The sequence below is a fragment of the Lepisma saccharinum genome, chromosome 26 (assembly GCF_977018435.1).
Source record: "Lepisma saccharinum chromosome 26, izLepSacc3.1, whole genome shotgun sequence".
Taxonomy (NCBI): domain Eukaryota; kingdom Metazoa; phylum Arthropoda; class Insecta; order Zygentoma; family Lepismatidae; genus Lepisma; species Lepisma saccharinum.
Genome location: NC_139254.1, coordinates 20,873,230 through 20,894,841, shown reverse-complemented (window position 1 = coordinate 20,894,841; position 21,612 = coordinate 20,873,230). Strand labels below are relative to the sequence as shown.

The window sequence follows — 21,612 nt, the reverse complement described above, 5'->3', positions numbered from 1 at the left end:
AGGAACATGCCTGTCGTTCATTACTATGTCAGACACCTGCTGAACCATGAGTCATGACAAGGGTTTGCGATGAGCAACAACGTCCGGGCCTGTTTCCTTTCTTGGCACTCTCACTTCCGGCTGTGAAACTTGCCACCTAGTGGAACACAGTTGCACAACTTGGGAGTAAATTAGCCACATGCTGCTTGTAGCTGATTATGAATCATACATGTAGGCACACCTTCTATCCACAGGAACCACATGGTTTACCTTTCACCGTGGTAGTTTCCGTCCATGCTGATATCGTACATCTCCACTTGGCAGTACCTCACTTGTCCACGACTGATTACACTGTGAGAAACAAATGCCTGTCACGTGGCACCCTCTGCAGCTAGGAAAATGAAACTCGAGAGGCACACAGTTCAAGGTCACCACTCTTACACACCACTCTCTCATCTGTTCTCGTTTACAGCATATAGGCACGCGGGACACAAGTCTCAATCAATTCTGAATGGCCCAAGTATAAAACTAACTTTAAGACTTGAAAGCTTGGTTCAATCTCCACACTTTAAAGTTCCACAGTTTTTAATAAGTGTGTGAAGGCCACACTCTCCAGCTCCCCACATCCTAAGTATCAGCAACTTGTAGCAATTGTGATCTCCCTCCCCTTCATTACATTCAGTGTTGCCAGTCTATTGTTTTGCTACCAGAAACCAAATAAAAGATGTATGGCTGTGGGCATATTCCAGAGTAATACAAACTGGTCATCATTTGATTGTGAGCATAGGCAGAATACAGACTGATGTAGTAAGAACTACCACTATGCTGCTGGCAACACTGCAATCATCCCTTTATGATCACAGGAAAGGTAGAAAGAAGACAAGGAAATAGTTCAGGATGGGGGCTAGAAGTTTGTCCCTTGATCGCCTCTACTTGCAAAACATGGAACTGTATAGATATTTGCGGTTTCTATTAGCAAGTGAACATTAGTGTCATCTGCTTCCAATTGAGGGAATTATTTCCAGCAGAAAAAAATATTACAACCTGTAAAAATCCATTGCCAAGATCTTTCTCCTGCACCTCAAAATTTTAAAAAATCACTTACCTCTCTTTTATCACGTATTTTGGCTGACAGCTCAGAAAAGTTTTTGGCCAAATTTTCCATGCTCGTCATTACACTGTACAGTGCATGTTGCACTGGAATTGGAGTAATGACAGGCTTTTTAGTAGTCCCTGAGAATAGAGCCTTCTTCAAGTCATACATATCATTGTTCCTAGAACAGAGGGGAAAAATTACTGTAGTTTCTTTCAGTATACAAAGTCATCACTGTTTACAAAGCCAATACAATTTAAACTTCATGGCTGCATGCATACGATCTTACTACTGAAGATTCTGAGTATCAATTCTGGCTTGAGAATGGCTGTTTCTCTGAGTGTTCCTTTATCAATTTCACCTTATCATCATTCATCCTCATTATTGCAATTAGCCTACAGCGGCAAACAAAAGAGACAAAGAAACTATGAGCCTATGTCAATGTCCTATTTTTCCCCTGCGAGCCTCCGTGGCAAAGTGGTTATACTGATCGCACTTCCAGCTGGCGGCTGGGAAACAACAAATCAGCGATCAGTTGAAATCTCTTCGACTGACATCAGGCATTTACGAGTCACAAGGCACCAAAAGTTCCTGAAGGGATGAAACAAATAAGCATCGGATACATAGCATGCTGCCAAATGTGATTGACTGATTGATTGATTTTGTTTATTTTACTGTTTTGTGCCTCTTGGCTAATTTGCGAAGATGGGTATGAGTGATGAAATTGATGAATGGACATTCACAAACAACCAAGCCCAAGCAGGCTTCAAACCCAGGGCCCTTGGTTTCGCAGCACAGCATCCTGCCAAATGTACTGTAAGACGGGGAAGAGGGAGAAAGTTGATCAGCATCGTTACTGGATAAAAGTTGTACAATAATACACAAAGCACGGAAAATTAGTACACAAAACACCCAACACTGTACAAATAAGCTAAAAAAAAAACAACTAACAAAATTTGATGTATGCTTGGCAACGTTGTAATGGGAGCAATGTTAACCCTACAGCTTTTATTTCACAACTGAGGTTGTTGACACTCATCAAACTACAGATCCCCAAAGACGATTGGTGGACAGATGGAGCAATGTAGCAAAAAGTAGGTCAGCTGTCAGTTGGGCCCATGACCAGTATAGTGTGCTATGATGCCAGGTCACGGGTCCGATTCCCAGCCTGGGAATGGGTGTTCTTTGCGAGTGTCCCTTCATCATTTAATCACATCATCACTCATCCTCCTCTTCACAATTAGCCAAAAGTGGCAGAAAAGCGAAGTAAAATAAACAAAATCAATTCTATTTCGATTATGTAGATTAACTGCAATGATGAAGTGATGGGGCAAACCTATACCCACGCTTTACCCACCATTTAAAGCTAGGGCTGATGTCCCATGAAGCAACTGTAACCACCTCGCAACACAGATCGGCTTGATACCACACCTGTCATTGGTACCAAAAAGTATTGATTTCAATTAACACTGAGCCGATGCCATTTTGAATCAATACCAGTGATGATACTTTTAGCGATTCCCACTGATACTTGAAAAGTTTAACAATTCAAAAACAATTTTAGACATTTTAATATACAGCATGTTCTGCTCAGCACTACAGGGTGATTCAAAAGTCCCTTCACACCCTATAAAATGTCAAGGAGTTGGGCTGGGTACAAATGGTCATGATACAAACAGGTTAGGTCTAGGGGGAACCATATTGGTGTGTTCCAAGCACACGCTCACCATATTGAATTGAAACTCAACTTTTTAAATGGGAAGTTGGTGATATATCAAATCAGGCTAGAATTTCACGAGAAATGCAATGGCGAAGTTTTTTTTCAACCTATCTTTGATCAGGAAAAAGTAAAAAGTTTAGTTCAAATGACAAAGTTTATATCATTCTGAAGGGTAACTGAAAAAGATTTAGAGGTAATATGCTGAGATAGGTTGCACATACTCAGGAAATACAGACTCGTTCAAACTGCCGAGCAGTAATGAAGGACAAATTCATTGGTCTTTTTGTGTGTCTGAGCACACTGTAAATGCAGCAAATTGTCATGTTACAGGAATATATACTGTACCTCAACTTCAAAAGGAACAATCTTCCAGCAAGATGGAGCCCCATGCCATTTCGCCAAGGAAGTATGAAGTTTCTTAATGCAGAATGGATTGGAAGAGGATCACAGTTCATGATGTGGCCACCAAGGTCACCAGACCTTACTGTGCTTGCCTTTTTCTTGTGGCGTTTTGTTAAGGACCAGATGTATGTTTCAAAGGTTCAAGATTTGCCAGACTTATGCTGAAGAATTTGTGCTCCAAACAACAATGTGATGCTAGAAATGCTAGAGAACATATGGGCTGAGGTGGAATACATTTCAGACTCTTGCCGTGTCACCAATGGTGCACATGTTGCAGTGTACTAGGCATATAACAAAACTTTCTGGGTTTATGTACGTATGTAAGAAGTTTTGGAAATAAATCATGGTAAGTAAAGAAAATACATCATGTCCAGATATTATGCCCCATAAATGTTGTTCATAAAAAACTTTCTATGCAAGTGGAGTGGAGGTCGTTAGTACTAACATGAAGAACATCTCAAAAATGTTCTTGAATGTACGTGGGTTGGAGATTTAATAGTGACAACTATTTATTTACAAATGATACAAGAGATCTGTGAAACCTTTACAGCCCTTTGTAGTCACCACCATTGTGTACAACCCATTGGCACAAATGTGGAAGTTGTAGTATTACTGTAGCTGCACCTGTTCATGACTCGAATGGAGCAATCTATTGCCTGGAACAGTGCCACAAAGTGGTTCCTTCAATTTGGGAATCAAATCAAAGTCACAGGGGCTAGTCAGGGGAGTATGGGGGATGGTAGAGCACCTGCCAGCCCCATCAAGCCTACAAATCAGTCACAGGTTGCACTATATGAGCCTGAGCATTGTCCTGCAAAATGGTGGGAGGATTCAGCAGAAAGTGTGTCTGTCGCCTCTGTATGGACACGGGCACATTCAATCTTTATCCAACTCTGCTGTTCCTGCTTCGAAAACATTGTTGTGACTACACAACTTTAGACTGCCAACCCCAACGATACTCTATTCCTCTTGTCACTGAACATGCGCCTAGTGTTGGAAGGAAGAGTCAATTTACTGGGAGGTAAGTTAGGGATCAAACTAACATGTGGTATAAGCGAGAAGCACTGGTTCCTTTTCATGGTGTATATACAGCAGTGTTGCCACTATTAAATCTCCAACCCACATACTTGGCAACACACTGTACCATCATGCATTGCGACGAAACAGTAAAATGGTGACGGTGCAAGAAAATGCAAGGTGTGTGTTGTGGGAAAAAATCTCCTGTAACTGACCTGACACCCCTACATTTTTGTATGTGGGGTTACGTGAAGTACATCGTCTACGGCAAGAAAGTTATGGACTCGGTGGAATTGAAGAAAAGGATCAAGAAGACTGTGGCATCAATCACCGTGGATATGATGGAGTGAATTCATCAATACGGTGCCCATGCAGGGGTTTGTTAATAATGAGAACTATGTTCACTAAAATTTCTTTGAGTCAATGAATGTAATGCCATGTCCGTTTCCGAGAAACTTTATTCAGTAAATATATTTGGATATTATCGGATGAATAATTTATAGACACCCTGTATAATATATTTCATTATAGTCCAAAGCGGAATACCCAATATAAGTTATCTGTTGCAAGTATACCATATCAATCTACCAGTTTTGCTTTAAAATATTCATTATTTAACAGGAGACGATCATTTTATCAGAAAATCTATTTCTCCCACAATGCTGTCATAAAAAGCATGACAATTATGTAGTTTTCATGATTGTCAGGGTATTTGGACTCTGAAAAAGTGCCGCATGACATTTTTGGGGACCCCATGAGACATCCCAGACTATGGAAAGTATCAGTCAGTATCTGTGATTCAATTACAACTGATATTGATACAGGTATTGTCTCAGCTCTAGTAATTATGAATATGATTCTTATAAAAATGATTGCAAAAAATATAACATAAAATGCAGCGTGTTCCGTTCAAGCCTCCCACATTTCAATTCATCATTGCAAAAAGGTTATGAAACATAATGGAATGCCAGTGGTACTAGACGAAAGGGAAACTCAAAGAATTTTATTGCATGACCTCGAAGTTCACAGTTCTCTCAATATGCAGCGCCACAATCACATAAAGCACAATGGCAACTTCGCAGCAGCGTGCACAATCTGTATTCTGGTATGCAGAGACCAAATCAATCATTACAGTGCAAAGAAATTACCGGAGAGGATATGGAGATGAAGCACCTGATGAGAAAACAATTAAGGCATGGTGTGCAAAGTTTTTGGCAACTGGAAGTGTTGATAAACAATCCGGAGGTTCTCGTCGACTTGTTTCGGAGGAGAAGGTGGAAGAAATTCGAGCAGGATTTCAGAGAAGCCCACATAAATCACTTCGCCAAGGGCCCAAGCAGTTCAAACTTCGCACACCATGCCTTAATGGTTTTCTCATCAGGTGCTTCACCTCCATATTCTCTCCGGTAATTTCTTTGCACTGTAATGATTGATTTGGTCTCTGCATACCAGAATACAGATTGTGCACGCTGCTGCGGAGTCGCCATTGTGCTTTATGCGATTGTGGCGCTGCATAGTGAGAGAACAGTGAACTTCGAGGTCATGCAATAAAATTCTTGAGTTTCTCTTTCGTCTAGTACCACTCGCATTCCATTATGTTTCATAACTAGGGCTCGGAAGTTGAAGACCTATAAATTGCCAAAAAAAAAAAAAAAAAAAAAAAAAACTATAAAAAGACCTAAAAATGGAAAAAAGGACATATAAATGTGATTTAAATTAATTAATAACTTCAGTTTTACTATAAGAATGAAATGCATCTTCTTTCAGACATTATATAACTTACGCACCCCCTTCCTCTGCATGCACCTCCTTATCTCACTTGAGATCTTTGCAGGCACGTGCTGTCTGCTGGTATACACCGTGCTGAAAGCTTCAAAACAAGAGAATGTTGCCACTTACAGCGCGACCTTCCAGACAAGTTACAGTTAAAGGACCTTGTACCGTACCTGCTTCAGTTGTCCAAAAATGTTTTTCTCTCGTTTCAGGGATGGTTCAAATATATTTATTTATTTGTTGTTTTTTTTTATTTCTTTGCTACAGAAAGGATGTTTAAGAGGTGATGAACTGATGATGATTCGAATTGAGAATGAGCAGTAAAAACGTAGTTGAAAGAAGGTGAAGTTGCAAAAAAAAATAAAGCCATTACGACCTAAAAAATGCTACAAAAGTACCAATAAGCCAAAAGTGCCAAAAAAGGCAAAAAAAAAAGTAAATAAAACCCACCATTTTCTGGCCTACAATGACCCAAAATGAACATATATTATGTTGGGCCTCATCTTCGGACACTAGGGAAAAAAATGATTTTCAACTTCCGAGCTCTATTCATAACCTTTTAGCAATGATGAATTGAAAAGTGGGAGGTTTGATGGGAACACACTGTATATTTAAGAATGTTTCACCCAACGATAAATAATAAAAACTAAGTAAATGAAAAGGTGTAAATTGACTTATATAAATATTCTTGAACATTATAAGAATTAAAGTGCGCAAGTATTGATATCCACTCAGGCCAAATTCAAATTCAAACATAACACAGCAATTTATAAAAGCTCTGCTATGAAGTATTCAAAGCATTGCATCACACTATTAACCCTTAACCGACACACCTGGGTCCTAGGGACCTGACGGAAATTTATTTTGCCTTGCATTAAGTTGGCAGCAATGATGTGACTGGTGCATTAGTCTCCTAGCCCTTTCATCTCTTCGAGGCAGTGGAGTGGTTACCGTAGCAAGGGTACTAAATGTGACAAAAGCAACTAACATTGGGTCCCACCCAGGTGTGTCGTTAGTGTTACTTTTTGTGTTAATGTGATTTTTACGTCGACCAAGCTAAATCGAGAATTGTGAATGAAAAAAAAAACATCTTTGCAATCTTAAATGATTTTCTAACAGATATTGACTAATATCAGTTTTGCTGATAGTGAATAAGAGGTTAATGAAATACAGGAAGAAAATTCATAGAGGAAGATGGTAACGAAGATGACTCTGCCAATGTAGAAGTTGAATATTGCAGTAAGACTGACAAATATGATATATTTTATGATAAAAACCAGTATATGTTGCCTACATTGTTTTGAAAAGTGAGAAAAACACCTAGAGAAAGGTACAATACCAGCGTTCTCGCCGTGAGGCTTTGATCAAACTGAAGTTGTATTATTTTTCTCACTTAATTACTTGCACATTAGGGCATCTCACATATGAAGATTGGAGAGAATGACGCAAATAGTTCTTCATATACACTCATTTCTATATATGAATATTTTGTCATTTAAATATATTTATCAAAAGATATCTATTTATTAGTGTTAATATATTTTTTATCATATGAACATACTGTTGTTTCAACTACCAATAAACATATTTCAGGGCAGCATGAACAGATATTGTGTCTAAGTGTAACTTTTTTTAGGTGTGTCGGTTAAGGGTTAAAACAGCTGTCAATGATCACAATATCCATTTTCTTTACACAATACTGATACAATATAAAATAAAAATTTTGAATTGCACTGTAGATTATTATGGGCTGAAACCACCAAGGTGTATATTATTACATATGTGTGTCTACGATTACTATCACCTTAAAAATGATATTCTATTATATATACTTGAGGGTGGGAGATTCAAACAAGTATGAGCAAGCCAATGGTCCCAAGCAGTACTGTAACTGACATATTGCCATCGGTACTGGCTGCCAAGGCTGCCCACAGGATTTTTCAAGAGGGGGAGGGGCAGCAGCTCTTTAAGTGGGAATCATTGAGTGATACTTTCCCCTAGTTCTCACAAAGCCTCCCCAGCAGAAGGATCATTTGCATATGCACTAAATCTGCTGTGTTTCACGGCACCACTCGTCCACATTTTCATGCTACAATTTCAACATTTGAATTATATGTTGTATTTTCAGATATCTCAGGGGAGACAAGTGACCCCCCTCCCTGGCCCCCCTCTGCAGGCACCCTTGCTATCTGCCACAATTTTAACATAAGCAGCAAGAAAATTCCATGTTACCGCAGCGAAGTAAGTTATTCACTGTTAGGGAGTTTTGAACATACCAATTTGTTTACATCAGAAGCAATCTAATAATACTTACATCTGAATCAATTCCTTGTTTTGAGATGTGAACATCAAATCTAATTCACGTTCTGATTCCATTAAGCTCTGCTGCAAATCACTCAGTTCTTCAGCAAACTTGGAGAATGTTACAAGACTATGTTCCTTGGCCTCGGACTTTGTACTGAACAGTATTTGTTGGGCGATCTTCAAAAGGGGGTTCTGAGCTGGTATGATCATCTCTTTACCTGAAAGATTTCTGCTGATCTTTGCCATTTGAGCCTGAAAAAAAGGACAGAGAAGCAAGTTAAAATGACAAAAAAACATGGGAATTTTATGTTAAAAAGCTCTATTAAAACAATATAAAAATTACATTGTTTTTAGCACACATGCACAGGAGATGTACTATTAAGCTGCAAATCATACCTTTGTATATTCACCATATCACACTATAAGGTCATGCTCATAAAGGATCTACATGCATCATTAATTGGAAGGAAATACAAAAACATCTTTTGCAAAAAATAAATTCAGATATTATTATTTTCCATTTTTTACAAACATTAGAGAATCAATCAAAATAGCACATTACAGAAGTGTCACATGCTACTTGTAGATGTAACAGTAACATTTTACAAAAACTTATTCAGAAAACATCGTTAATCCAAAACCCTGATAAGCCAGACTTCGCTTAATCCGGACAGAAAAGAAAGCAGAATGCAAGGTTTTAAATGTGGCTAGAAGTCAACAAGAGAACTTCCCAAAGAAAAGGCAGTCAACCACTGATGAAATTCTGTTTCCCACAGACTTTGTATTGTACTGTATAGTGTATTTAGGCCTATGCCCTTTAAATACACCATAATAAACGTGTTTTGTTGCTATAAACAGAGTTTTAATGCACTTTCTACTGTTCTTTTAGATTATTTCAGATAATCCGGACTTTCGTTAAACCGGTCAACTTATCACCCCCATTAGACTGGATTAACAAGGTTTTACTGTACTTCAAAACAATAAAATCATGTATGTTACGTCAACAAGTAAAATATTTCTTCATGGAGATTTCACGCTAGACCAGTATTCGAACCCAAGTCCCTACCAAATGATCCCATTGCAATATCACTGGCTGAGGCAATTCACACAAGGGTAAAACAGTGAACGTCAAAAATCTGGCACACCCAGGACTGACTCAGTATCTCAGATGGTAGAGAAATTCAGGGTATTCTGGGGCCGAGTTAAGAGTCCTGGTCAAACCTGCACAATCTTAATTTACATTTCTGTGAAGTAGATTTATTGTGTGGGCTCCCACTTAGTCAAATGATTACTGCTCTCGCCTTAGGTGCAAGTGGTCCTGGGTTCGATTCCTGGTGAAAGCCCCTAAATGTTCAGCATTGACCCAGGATCATGAATAAAATTAAGGAGCTACTTGAAAATAAGAACTATCAAGCTCCAGTCTAGAAAGCCAGAAAACAGCTGCTGATGCGCTGCCCACATTTCACCCAATGAAAAAGCCACTCACTCTGGCTAGCCTTGGCACAGACACGTTTCTTAAGCATGGAATTTAATTTTACATTAACTGTGAATACCTAAAAATAACATACTATTTTCTTGAAATGGCAGTGATTTCAGTATTTTAAAATTTAAGTGCAACAAGCAATATGCACCATTAAAAAGAAACAAAACTGTTCAAATAAGTTGTATACTGCTGGCCCTGAACATATCACCAGTTCGGCATCTTTGACAGAACCCCAGAGGAAGCCGACCGGACCCATATCTGGTTTCGAGCCACCACCTGTTTTTCGGCAAAGCGGTGTTGTCAATTTTACCTGCAGTGTTTAGACATCCATTTATTCACTGTGACGTTTGACTCCCAAGGTCTTTACATTACATAAAAAAACAGCAAAACACAATAACACAACCTAGCAAAGATAGAGAACCGCAACCTCGCATTTAGAAATCTCTAAAGAAACTGAATTAGGAACATCTCATTTAGTCCACGTGGACTTGACGAGAGCTGTCATTTCTTGGATGGACCTATTGGTGGGAAAGGTTTCAGGGGACGATTTATTGCACTGCACGTGGACCTGACATGTGGTTGTCAGGGGGAAAACTGATCTTTCGGAACTTTCTTTGAAGCAAAGTGAGGTTTCTTTGGGGATGAGCGCTATAAATGTCTTCATTTCTAATACGAGGGAGGTTGAAAAATTCGTACCTACGTAGGTTCAAGAAAACCAGTACAAAAACTAGCATCATAATATATGAACCTGCCATGCAAAATCATGACATATAATATAACTACAACTTTTCTTTTTCAGGATCCACATTGAGGATGTCAGCCTAGATTCCAGACATTAGTAAATTTGAACCACGTGTCTTCATCAAGTATCTCCTCCTGAAGGATCTCTCGCAAAGGAGATCCACAACGTTCTGACCATAACATTCGGGGGACAAGGCATCATCATATACCACTGTGAAGAAATGGGCAGGGAATTCCAAACGTGGGCAATTTGGGCTGGAGGATTACCAAAGGTCAGGGCACGGTCTTCTGGGATTGTAAGGGCATCCTGTTGGCTGATTGCCTCCAATGTGATGCAACCATCAATGCCATTTATTATACAGGGTTAGCCTAAACAAATAGACACTTGAAAAGTTTTACAGTTTTAATAATAGAGCTGAAATACTTACATGGTTTGAAGAGTACATCCTGAAGTTTACGTTAGTAAGTTACAAGTGTTCTACGTGTGACCCTTTTGTAACATGACAGATATCAATGCCATAGTCCAATTCTCCCCATACACGACTTTTCCCCTTGCACAGACAACCAGTTTCCTCAAATGTTTTGCTCCAACTGTAGATTGACTGCCTTGTCGGGGTTGTTTACCATACAGTGTTCTAAAGCGATGCTGCAAGATAGTAACAGAATTTTTGTTTGCAAATTCAATCACACAGAAAGCCTTCTCCATCTGGCTAGCAGCCATACTGCTCAACTTACATCAAGGCTGCTCACCTGATGCTGCCGTCACAAAGACAACAAAAAGCGGAGGTCTTTAACTTGAAGACTTCCTCTATACAACAGTACTAAATGCTTTCTGATGTAACAAACAAATTTCAATTCATAAAGCGTTTAAGCTGTTTCTTTTAGGCTAACCCTGTATATCTCTGCTAGATAAAACTGAAGGTGGCACTCAAGGAAAAGCGATGCGGAAAGCTGGTGAAAGGGGTCATCTTTCTGCAGGACAATGCACCCGTCCATAACGCACGTCAAGCAATTGACCAATTGCAGCAGTTGCTGTTCCAGATACAGGAGCATCTCTCACATTGCCCAGATTTGGCACCATCGAACTATTATTTCTTTCACAAATTAAATAGTTCTGGAGATGCCACAGATGCAATCATTAATCACACAGATGCTTGGTTTGCAGAGCAATCTTCGGACTTCTATCTGGAAGGTCTGCAAGTGATGTGAAAAGTGCATTGCGTGAGGAGGAGAATATGTTGAATAAAACAACCAAGCACTGTTGATCATATCCATGTCTTATAGGTATGGATGTGAAGTTTTTGTTTTAACGATAACACTGAAAAATTGAGGAAAGCAAAATAAAGTGTTTAAAATGCATTTGGGTAGGTAAAGGAGGCAAGTTTTCGGTGTTTCGGAATTGCCAAATAATGCAAATTCTGTAATTTTACAGAATAACACCAAATTTTACACTTTAAAGCAAAAATCGCCACAAAATATGCAATATTAAGTGGGGGATGTCACTTATTCTGTTTCAAAAAGAATACCTGAGGCGCTATTATACCTGTCATTTGTAGTGTAGCTGGTGATAGTTCGATTCAAAAGAGATTGCCATGCTTCATTTTGCAGTTCTTCACAGACATGACTGACAGTGTTTAACTGAAATAGAATTAGCTCTGGGTAGGGGGGGGGGTTCTTCCCAGAAGGGAAATTTCGTAGGGACGGGAAAATTTTTAGGGAGAAGCACCTGTTTGTTTTTGGGGAGGGTGTCTATGTGTGTGTACACAAAATGGTATTTTGAGGTTGCGGATGGATATTTTGGCATTGTTAGGGAAATGTGATGTGAATGATTGTGTTCAAAGATTTGGATGTTATCATTCAATAAACATTTCATATTTAGTGGCTGATGAAAGCTTCCAAATGAAAAAAAAATCGTCATTTCTCACAAAGGTAAGCCACAATCTTTTTTGTTGTTAAAACTAAAATTTGTCTCAATTTTCCAGAACTAAAAACAATGTGAAAATCTTAATCATAGAAGGAACAGTAAAATGCATGTAAAAATAACACCAAATTTAAATTAATAACACCGAATTTTGCCCTAAACCACGAAATATAATACCGAATTGCAGAAAAAAATAGCATCGAAATTTAGGGAAAAATAAAACTAAAACTTCACGTCCCTACTTATAGGGGATCAACCTACCCTTGTACATACCAATCAAAAATAAATGCAAAGAGAGAAATGATCACTTGACTTACCATTCGAGCCTCATGATCCTTGAGCTCCGTAAATAGATACGAATCTGACAGCTGGAAGAAGTTAGCCATTTGTTCCAATCGCTCCTTCTCGCTATGGAGACACAACCACAACATTTTGAAGTGCAGGTTTTGTGACACCAAACAGTCCTGCACAATATTTAACTTGTCGATGTAGTAGTTCTGACGCTTGAGCTTCAAATTGTAGTCACCGGTGAGAGCCAGTGCTGCTTGATGCTGAGAGCACTGTTTTGCCGCCTGGATCAGGGAGACTTTTTTCAATTGTTCTGTGTCAATCGTGAGTGAGTACACAACACTCTGCAAGTCCGCCAGCTCACCACTGCAATCACAATACACAATTTTTTAAGTACAGCACAGAGGATCAAGGTGGCACATTAAATCATCTTTGAATTTTCTGTTAGCTTCACTACATATAAAATCATCACAAATAGATGCATATGAACGACTAGTTCACAATATTGCAACCAAAACATTACATCACAAAACATTATTTATTATTAGGGGCATGCATATTTGGTTTTTGACGAAAAAACGAAATGTGAAAAACACATTGTAGTGTTAATTTTTCATGTTTTTGAAAGGTGTGAGATGCATTTTGTGAAATGAACTGCAAAAAGCGAAATTAACTCAAACACGAAATTTAGGGTTTATTCACCGCCGCGACACCTTCTGAGGTCTGAATTATCCTGAGAGTTATGCAATTCCCGGAAAATTGATTAATTCTGCTGTTAATATTGGAGAAGCAAAAATGGACTCCGTTACACAGAAATAAACTTAATACTCTGATAACTACATAAATGTGCTATTAGAAGTGAAATGTTAATTCACTGGAATAAGTGTAGTTTTTAAATCAAATTTAGGATTATATTCACAATTTTAAAACCAAAATGTATTTTTATATACCACTTTTCATCCAATTTTTCACAGCTATAACACCGATATTTTATTTTATTTACCGCTTTTGAACATGAAATTGACTCAGTTTATGTACTGAAATTGTGTTTTTTTATTTACCAAAAATATTTGCCTCTATTTATTATGTGCATAATTAATTCTCAGCCTCTAAATTAATTCACCTATTAAACTTTACTGATATGATTGCTAAAATTGAAACTTTCCATGCAATGTTTGGGCACTCCATGCCAACGTAAAATTGTAAAATACCTGACTAGTAGACGATGTAGCATAAAGAAGCAGTAGTGAGCACGAAGCAGCATGTCAGGCACTGTTTTTTGCATATTAACTGAAGAAAAATGTTGCCAAGGCTACGAAAATTACGTTTTCGACCTTCAACTGATTCATTTGAGTGGCAACATTGAGAGGAGAAGACCTAGCAGTGGACCAGACAGGCGATATAGCTGCATGATAATGCGAGACCACACATGGCAAAAGAACTAAGAAGACCCTCGGAAGAGCTTATTCCCATGACCTCACACTATCACCTGTTCCGGCCCCTGCAGCACCTGCACCACCATTTCAGAAACCTCAAGAGGTAGAAAATCGCATTGTTGAAGTTAGAGACCCTAAACCGCCATCATTCAATCATCAGCCAGCTGGACGAAAGATTGTAAAATGTAGCAGTTCCAAATGGAGATTACTTCGCAGATTAAATTGTAATACTATTATTCATGAAAACACATTTTATTTCTTTAACCCTAGAAAGCTAACGTGTCCTGTGCCAAATATTAAAGCTAACCATTTGTCTGCTGGACTACTGATTTCTTCAGTATTAAATCGCAGCCTAAATTTTGCAAAAACTATTTTATGTTATTTACTTCCAAAATACACTAATAGCATGCTAGGAATCCAAAATAACATTTTTCTAAGTCTTGTATGTATTCAAAACAATACTTTCACTGGTGTCAGTCGCACATAGAGGCACAACCCTCTTGCTTGAGGGTCAGAATGCACAAATGTTCCTTCCTTATCGTTGTTGAGCACATACATTAGTTTTTTTGCATTTCCCCATTCAGGATGATAGCAAAATCTTATGAAGCTTATAACGACTTTGTCAGTATAATTCAAACTCAGTATCGGCACAATAGGTAGCTATGGTGCTATGTTGAAAAGGAAATTTAAATTTACATATACTGATAACTTTATAATTATTATATTGATAAAAATGAAAAAAAAAAACAACTAGAAACAACAAAAATTACAATAGCATCAAATTATGCCTTTGTTTACAAGAACATTTATACGATATCAATGCTATACATAAAAAAAAATATATCTTTGTTATCTCCTTCCAGGATGAAGCAAGTCTTTGTATCTACAATTCTGAGCTTCAGTTTTGTAAATTCATCATCTGATCAAATCACCTCCAAATGTAGAACATATAAGTGTCACTCTATGCAACCTTCCTCCAAGCACTCATTTGAGGAACTGTAACATTTACAAGCCTGCCCGTTAAGGAAGATGAAAACAGATACTTATTCACTGCATCCAATTCAAAATGGCATCTATTATACATATCAGTGTCATTCCACAACTTTCGAATCTTTATAAGATTATATCATATTCAAAGTTCATTCGAGTCATAAAAGGCTTCTATATAACTTAAACATCCAAGTTATTATAACATTGTCCAGTTTAATTCTTTAAAAGCAACAATTATTGTACAAATATAACACCATTCCATATTGCTAAGTCTGTACTTATCTTTTTTCCATCCTGAGATCCCTTTTAAAGTCACAGACAACTAGTATTAGAGCAACTAGTTCAAGCCAGATTTTTTAGTATGAGTTATCTTCAATTGTTTTTTTGTTTCATATTTTTGTCCATAAGCGCTTAACAGCTTGAATGTTTGTGTAGTAAATGTACATATTTGCTCTGTTACAGCTATTTTACTATGTATATCACAATATACTTATCTAATGATTACAATTACCATTTTTTGAATGTTGATACAAAATACCAAGTATGACATCATATTATACATTGAACAATTTTAAAGAGTTGACCTTTGTATATAAACCTTGATGCCAATGCAAATGTACATAATTTCAATAAATTTAATTATAAATTTGAATGTATCATATCTTTCTTGTCTGAAAGAACACATATGATTTAAAATATTTGTTTTTTATTTTGTCAGTCAAAAATAACTGTTATGAATATGAATTCAACATATTGCACAATTTGATAATTTTGTCATTATATACAAATTGGCTTTTTAAACATCATATTTAATAAAATTAGTTTAAATAATAATTTCAGACATTTAATTGCATTATATGAATAAATTGTGAGTAATCATATGACTAAATTATTATAAATATTGCACTAATGTGAAACTTTGGACTTAGCCTAACCATTTTCAAATGTAGTTATGACAATGTATTATTTTTATTGTCATATTGGCGCTCAACAAGGGACGAACACACAACAGATCTGAGCACTACTGAGACTTTTAACATATAATAATTAATAAAATGCCCCTATATTTACAAACTGTTTACATGTTTAGCATTATAATCAATTGAGTATAACTGAATATTTGTTTTCCAACAATACAACAAGAACTTGTTCATCATGAACCAATACAATGCAACTATGCATAATGAATTTTTAGTACATAATAATATTGAAAAAATGAAATTCAAGTTCGACATACCAAAAATTATTATCTAGTGAAGTACCACATGAACCATTTTTACATAAACAATGTACCTACATAACATTATTATTTATTATCAGCCCATGAAGCACCATTCAGAACTTCATTCTCAACCTGAAAGCATAATTTCTATATTAATCTTTATTTAGCCAAGAAATATATTAATAATAATTTTCTACATGTAGAGTAAGTTACCTCTGATCTAAATTTCCCATTAGGAATTGATCCATTCATCTAGCAACATCAGCTAACAAGACAAGAATGTAAGTCCCTGCATCGAAAAGCAAACATCCTCAGATTTACGGAGTGCTGAATATAAGATTTCTTACATTGCAAATGAATTCATGCAAGAAATGTATAAATTATGATGTGCGCACAAAAATTATAAATCATAAATAACAGTTGTTCCTGAACTCACAGCGTCATAACACGAATTTCCTATTCTGCCCTTTGTGAACACATTTTGGAAATATAATGCATTCTAGCATTTTAAAGGAACCAACTACTTGACTTAAGCTTGGATCAACACGTGAATCTCTTTGCTCCTTGTCAAGTTCATTCCTATTTGAGCCTACGATTCAACTCTTGGAATCTTTGTGCTCTAGTAAATATTTTTCAAGCCAAAGCTAAATCTTAGCATTCAAAATTATTATGCACATGCCATCACATTATATTATACATTTTTTGCACTCCAAAATACACATAACAAAGAATATTTGTTATATTGAATTTTTCCACCATTCAACACAACTAAGGATCAAGAAATATGAATGAGGACCAATGTCGGATCATGAAGATCAACTTAAGGCAAACTCTACAGAGGAATACTTCATACCTGAACTAATGTTTCAAACTCAAGGAAAGAAGCACGAAAAGTGAGAAAATTTTGACATTAACAGCCGACAATAGAAAAATTAAGCATAAAGTACTGTGACTCACAGTACCACCTTTAACCAACAGCCTAAGAGAAGAACTCAACCAACCAACTCTCATGGGTATGGTTGTGATATGAAGCAGTATCTTTTGTCCTTCAAAACAACAAAATAAACAACGTGTTAGCATAATCAATTTCATGCCAAAATTAATATATGAATAATTAAAAAAGTAAAGAACTGAGGTCTTATGTACCACCCTTGACACTCAGTCAATAAGAAACTCCCAACCAACCAACCCTTTGAGTTGCTTCACTCTGTGGATGGTAAGTATAGATTAAATTATCCTGCAACAATATTTCAGGATGTATAGCAAATCAATCTTTGTTAAAATTAAAAAGCTTGAAAGTCTGATGGGTATACAATCATAATAAGTTGTCAGCTTACATGTGGTCAAATGTTAACACGTGTGCCCAAATTACCGCACCTTTATTGCTAACAGTGTATTCCAACAGAAGGATCAGACTGCTGAACAAAGTGAATAAATATGCATGAACCCCTTTATTAATATTCCCCTACTTTACCTAGACAACAGGTTACCATCGGGTGTGAGTGTTCTAACTACTCCCCCTACCATCACCGTGCAATCAGATAAAGGATATTAAATTCCAAATTATTATATTGAACCTTTTTAAGGCTTGACGCTCCGAGACTTTTCTGTGTTTGGATGAAACCTGTCTTCGGTTTCTTCAACGTCCCCTTTTAACACTTCGAAGTCGACATGTCTTTACTTAACATGATATCGGAAGCATGTGAACCTATCCTTAGGCCACTAAGTTATACTTTATGTTCACACAGAACAAAGTAAAGTGTAATTCTTGTCTTTAAACAAAGAATCTTTGATAATATTTTTCAACTTTAGGGTTTGCATATGTGATTGATTGATTTCAGCATTGAAACAGAACTATATTCATGACTCAACATGTCAAGCTATGTAACCACTGACCTTACTCCATCGACAATACCCAAATTAAAACATGTACTGATACTGTCATAGTGAAAGTATTCAAGATAACTCTTCGTATCAGATGTTACATGTACACAATATAGTTATTTTGCTAAACTGTATGTTTCAAATTCACATACTAATAAAACTATGTATGTTTCATAACATACTTTTTCCAAATATATGCAACCACATAAGAATGTTACAACACTCATAGCTCATATTACTGTAATTCTGAACTTAATCACAAATGATAAGCACTATAAGTATGTAACAATCTTTACCCATCAAGTAATTTTCAGTCACATATCTGATAAAATATAGTAAGACATGTCTGCACACTGCAACAATGCCTTTGAAAAGATACATTACAGGTAAGTAATCAAATGATTAAAATGTAAGTCTACGACATTACAAATTTGAAGTTAACTTTAACTTCATGACATCATCGTGACATCTTCTGCGCACATGTGTACGATGCATGATCAAGTATGCTATCACAGTCAAAGTACAAATATGTGAGGAGTAAGCATGGAATGCTTCTAGACGAAATTTTCTCCTCCATAATTTCAAACATCTCTGCCTGAATGTTCTTTTACGAACATGTTTAGGATGGGTTGTTACTTTTCTCCTTGCACCTGGGCAATTGGTGAAAACAGTCTTATTAATTTGTTTCAATTTAAGTTTGGTGCCTTTCCTAATTGTATCCTTCAACTGGACATTTGAAACACTTTGGGGAAACACCCCTTCACCTTGGTCTAGAATACCGTGAAACTTCTTGTCCAAAATCATTTGTGAAAGTTTCTTCTCTACTTGGTTTACAGGTATGTTAATGCATTTTGAAACATAATCCACCTGAACACGAGAATAAGATTCGATGATTTGACAAAGGTTTTGTTCCAACACTGTGTCATAAAGGCTGTCTAAATGTGCTCGAACAATTGGATCATTTTCCAGTTCTTCTTTAAACTTATCCACAGCCTCCTGAAAGTCTACCAGAGATCTCTTAAGACTTGCTTGAGCAACACACTTCATAGCTTCAATTGCACTTCCGGCATACTTCAGAGCCAGTTTCCCGCTTATGATCTGTTGCACATCTTCTGGTATGTTCAACATTATTTTAGACAGCAGCATGTACTTCAATGCAGTCAAACCCTTTGAGCTTTCCACACTATTATAGCCTTCAAATGCTTCATAGAAGTAAGAGTATGCTGTTTTGAAGTCTATCTCATCAGCAGCATGAAGAATGCCTGACTGCATATCAAGCGATGCTTGTAGTTTTGGAGGGCAATATATTGAATTAGCTGTAGTCCGAGCTGAGGTAAGTGCTGCACGTGCTTTTGGAAGATTACTCAAGGCATGGTAAGTTTTACTTTCAAGAAGTTGAACCTCTAGCAATAACTTTTTGTCATCTAACTTTTTCAGTTCTTTTAATAAGGTCGATCCCAAGTGAAGAGCTTCAGTAAACATTCCAGTGTCAAAATACAAAGCTATTAGGCAGGCTTCCAAATACTGCCAGAGGATAGTCTTTTTCTCTTGTTTTGCACTCTCAATGCACTCCTTGCACAACTGAACCTTACCGCCAATGCTGGCTTCCAGATCCAAGAACATGTCAACCAGAGCACGAACCAATTTTGCTGCCTTCGCCTTACTAATGGTGCAGAGGAAGGGTCTCGTCTGTTTAATAAGTTCAACCAGTTCTTTTGCTTTGCCATCTTTCTTGTAAGTCTCTCCTAGTTTCAAGATACTTTGTTCTTTGACACGAATTGAATCTTCTTCACTTTCATCTCCCTGTTCTTGCAGAAGCCTGGACATATCATCTATTTCCTCCAACTTATCTGAGGTTGACATTGAATGGGCTCTTTGCACACATATAACTGCCGCCATTTTTGTCTTTTCACCCACCTCGAGTTCATCTTTGATCTCTTCTCTAAGCTCTGTACAAGTAGCTTTGATTTCATCTCTGAACACTCTGACTTCTGAGATACTAGTTTTAATAATATCATTCAGCTCTGTCAATTGAGCATTAGTCTTGTCCTGATTAGCTTTGAGATCCTCTTGATTAGCTTTGAGATCCTTCTGATTAGCTTTGAGATCTGTTTGGCCATCCTTGATAGCATTGAGAGCAGCCATAACATCTGCGAAGCAGAAATCACCCTTTGGATCTGACATATTTAAAGGTAAAAACACCTAACCTCAGAAACCAGAACAAGAAGCAAAACAATACAAAGATTATTATAAGCTTGAACCTTTTCAACTAATCACCTGACGTCTCATAATCTTAAATATATAACGACTTTGTCAGTATAATTCAAACTCAGTATCGGCACAATAGGTAGCTATGGTGCTATGTTGAAAAGGAAATTTAAATTTACATATACTGATAACTTTATAATTATTATATTGATAAAAATGAAAAAAACAACAACTAGAAACAACAAAAATTACAATAGCATCAAATTATGCCTTTGTTTACAAGAACATTTATACGATATCAATGCTATACATAAAAAAAAATATATCTTTGTTATCTCCTTCCAGGATGAAGCAAGTCTTTGTATCTACAATTCCGAGCTTCAGTTTTGTAAATTCATCATCTGATCAAATCACCTCCAAATGTAGAACATATAAGTGTCACTCTATGCAACCTTCCTCCAAGCACTCATTTGAGGAACTGTAACATTTACAAGCCTGCCCGTTAAGGAAGATGAAAACAGATACTTATTCACTGCATCCAATTCAAAATGGCATCTATTATACATATCAGTGTCATTCCACAACTTTCGAATCTTTATAAGATTATATCATATTCAAAGTTCATTCGAGTCATAAAAGGCTTCTATATAACTTAAACATCCAAGTTATTATAACATTGTCCAGTTTAATTCTTTAAAAGCAACAATTATTGTACAAATATAACACCATTCCATATTGCTAAGTCTGTACTTATCTTTTTTCCATCCTGAGATCCCTTTTAAAGTCACAGACAACTAGTATTAGAGCAACTAGTTCAAGCCAGATTTTTTAGTATGAGTTATCTTCAATTGTTTTTTTGTTTCATATTTTTGTCCATAAGCGCTTAACAGCTTGAATGTTTGTGTAGTAAATGTACATATTTGCTCTGTTACAGCTATTTTACTATGTATATCACAATATACTTATCTAATGATTACAATTACCATTTTTTGAATGTTGATACAAAATACCAAGTATGACATCATATTATACATTGAACAATTTTAAAGAGTTGACCTTTGTATATAAACCTTGATGCCAATGCAAATGTACATAATTTCAATAAATTTAATTATAAATTTGAATGTATCATATCTTTCTTGTCTGAAAGA

The 21,612-nt window shown here is 36.6% G+C and overlaps 1 protein-coding gene and 1 pseudogene across 1 annotated transcript in view; both read right to left on the bottom strand.

Annotated features, from left to right (window-relative positions):
- The window catches only part of LOC145979407 (HAUS augmin-like complex subunit 3), a 53,624-nt gene that overhangs the window by 3,445 nt on the left and 28,567 nt on the right, over positions 1 to 21,612 (bottom strand). Inside the window, exons 8-10 of the mRNA XM_083112285.1 lie at positions 12,751 to 13,087; positions 8,299 to 8,540; positions 1,085 to 1,253 (exon numbers count right to left, since the gene is read on the bottom strand). Coding sequence (XP_082968411.1) covers positions 1,085 to 1,253; positions 8,299 to 8,540; positions 12,751 to 13,087 — 748 coding nt within the window. The remainder of the gene's footprint in view (positions 1 to 1,084; positions 1,254 to 8,298; positions 8,541 to 12,750; positions 13,088 to 21,612) is intronic.
- On the bottom strand, positions 18,677 to 20,311 carry LOC145979345 (26S proteasome non-ATPase regulatory subunit 11 pseudogene; annotated as a pseudogene).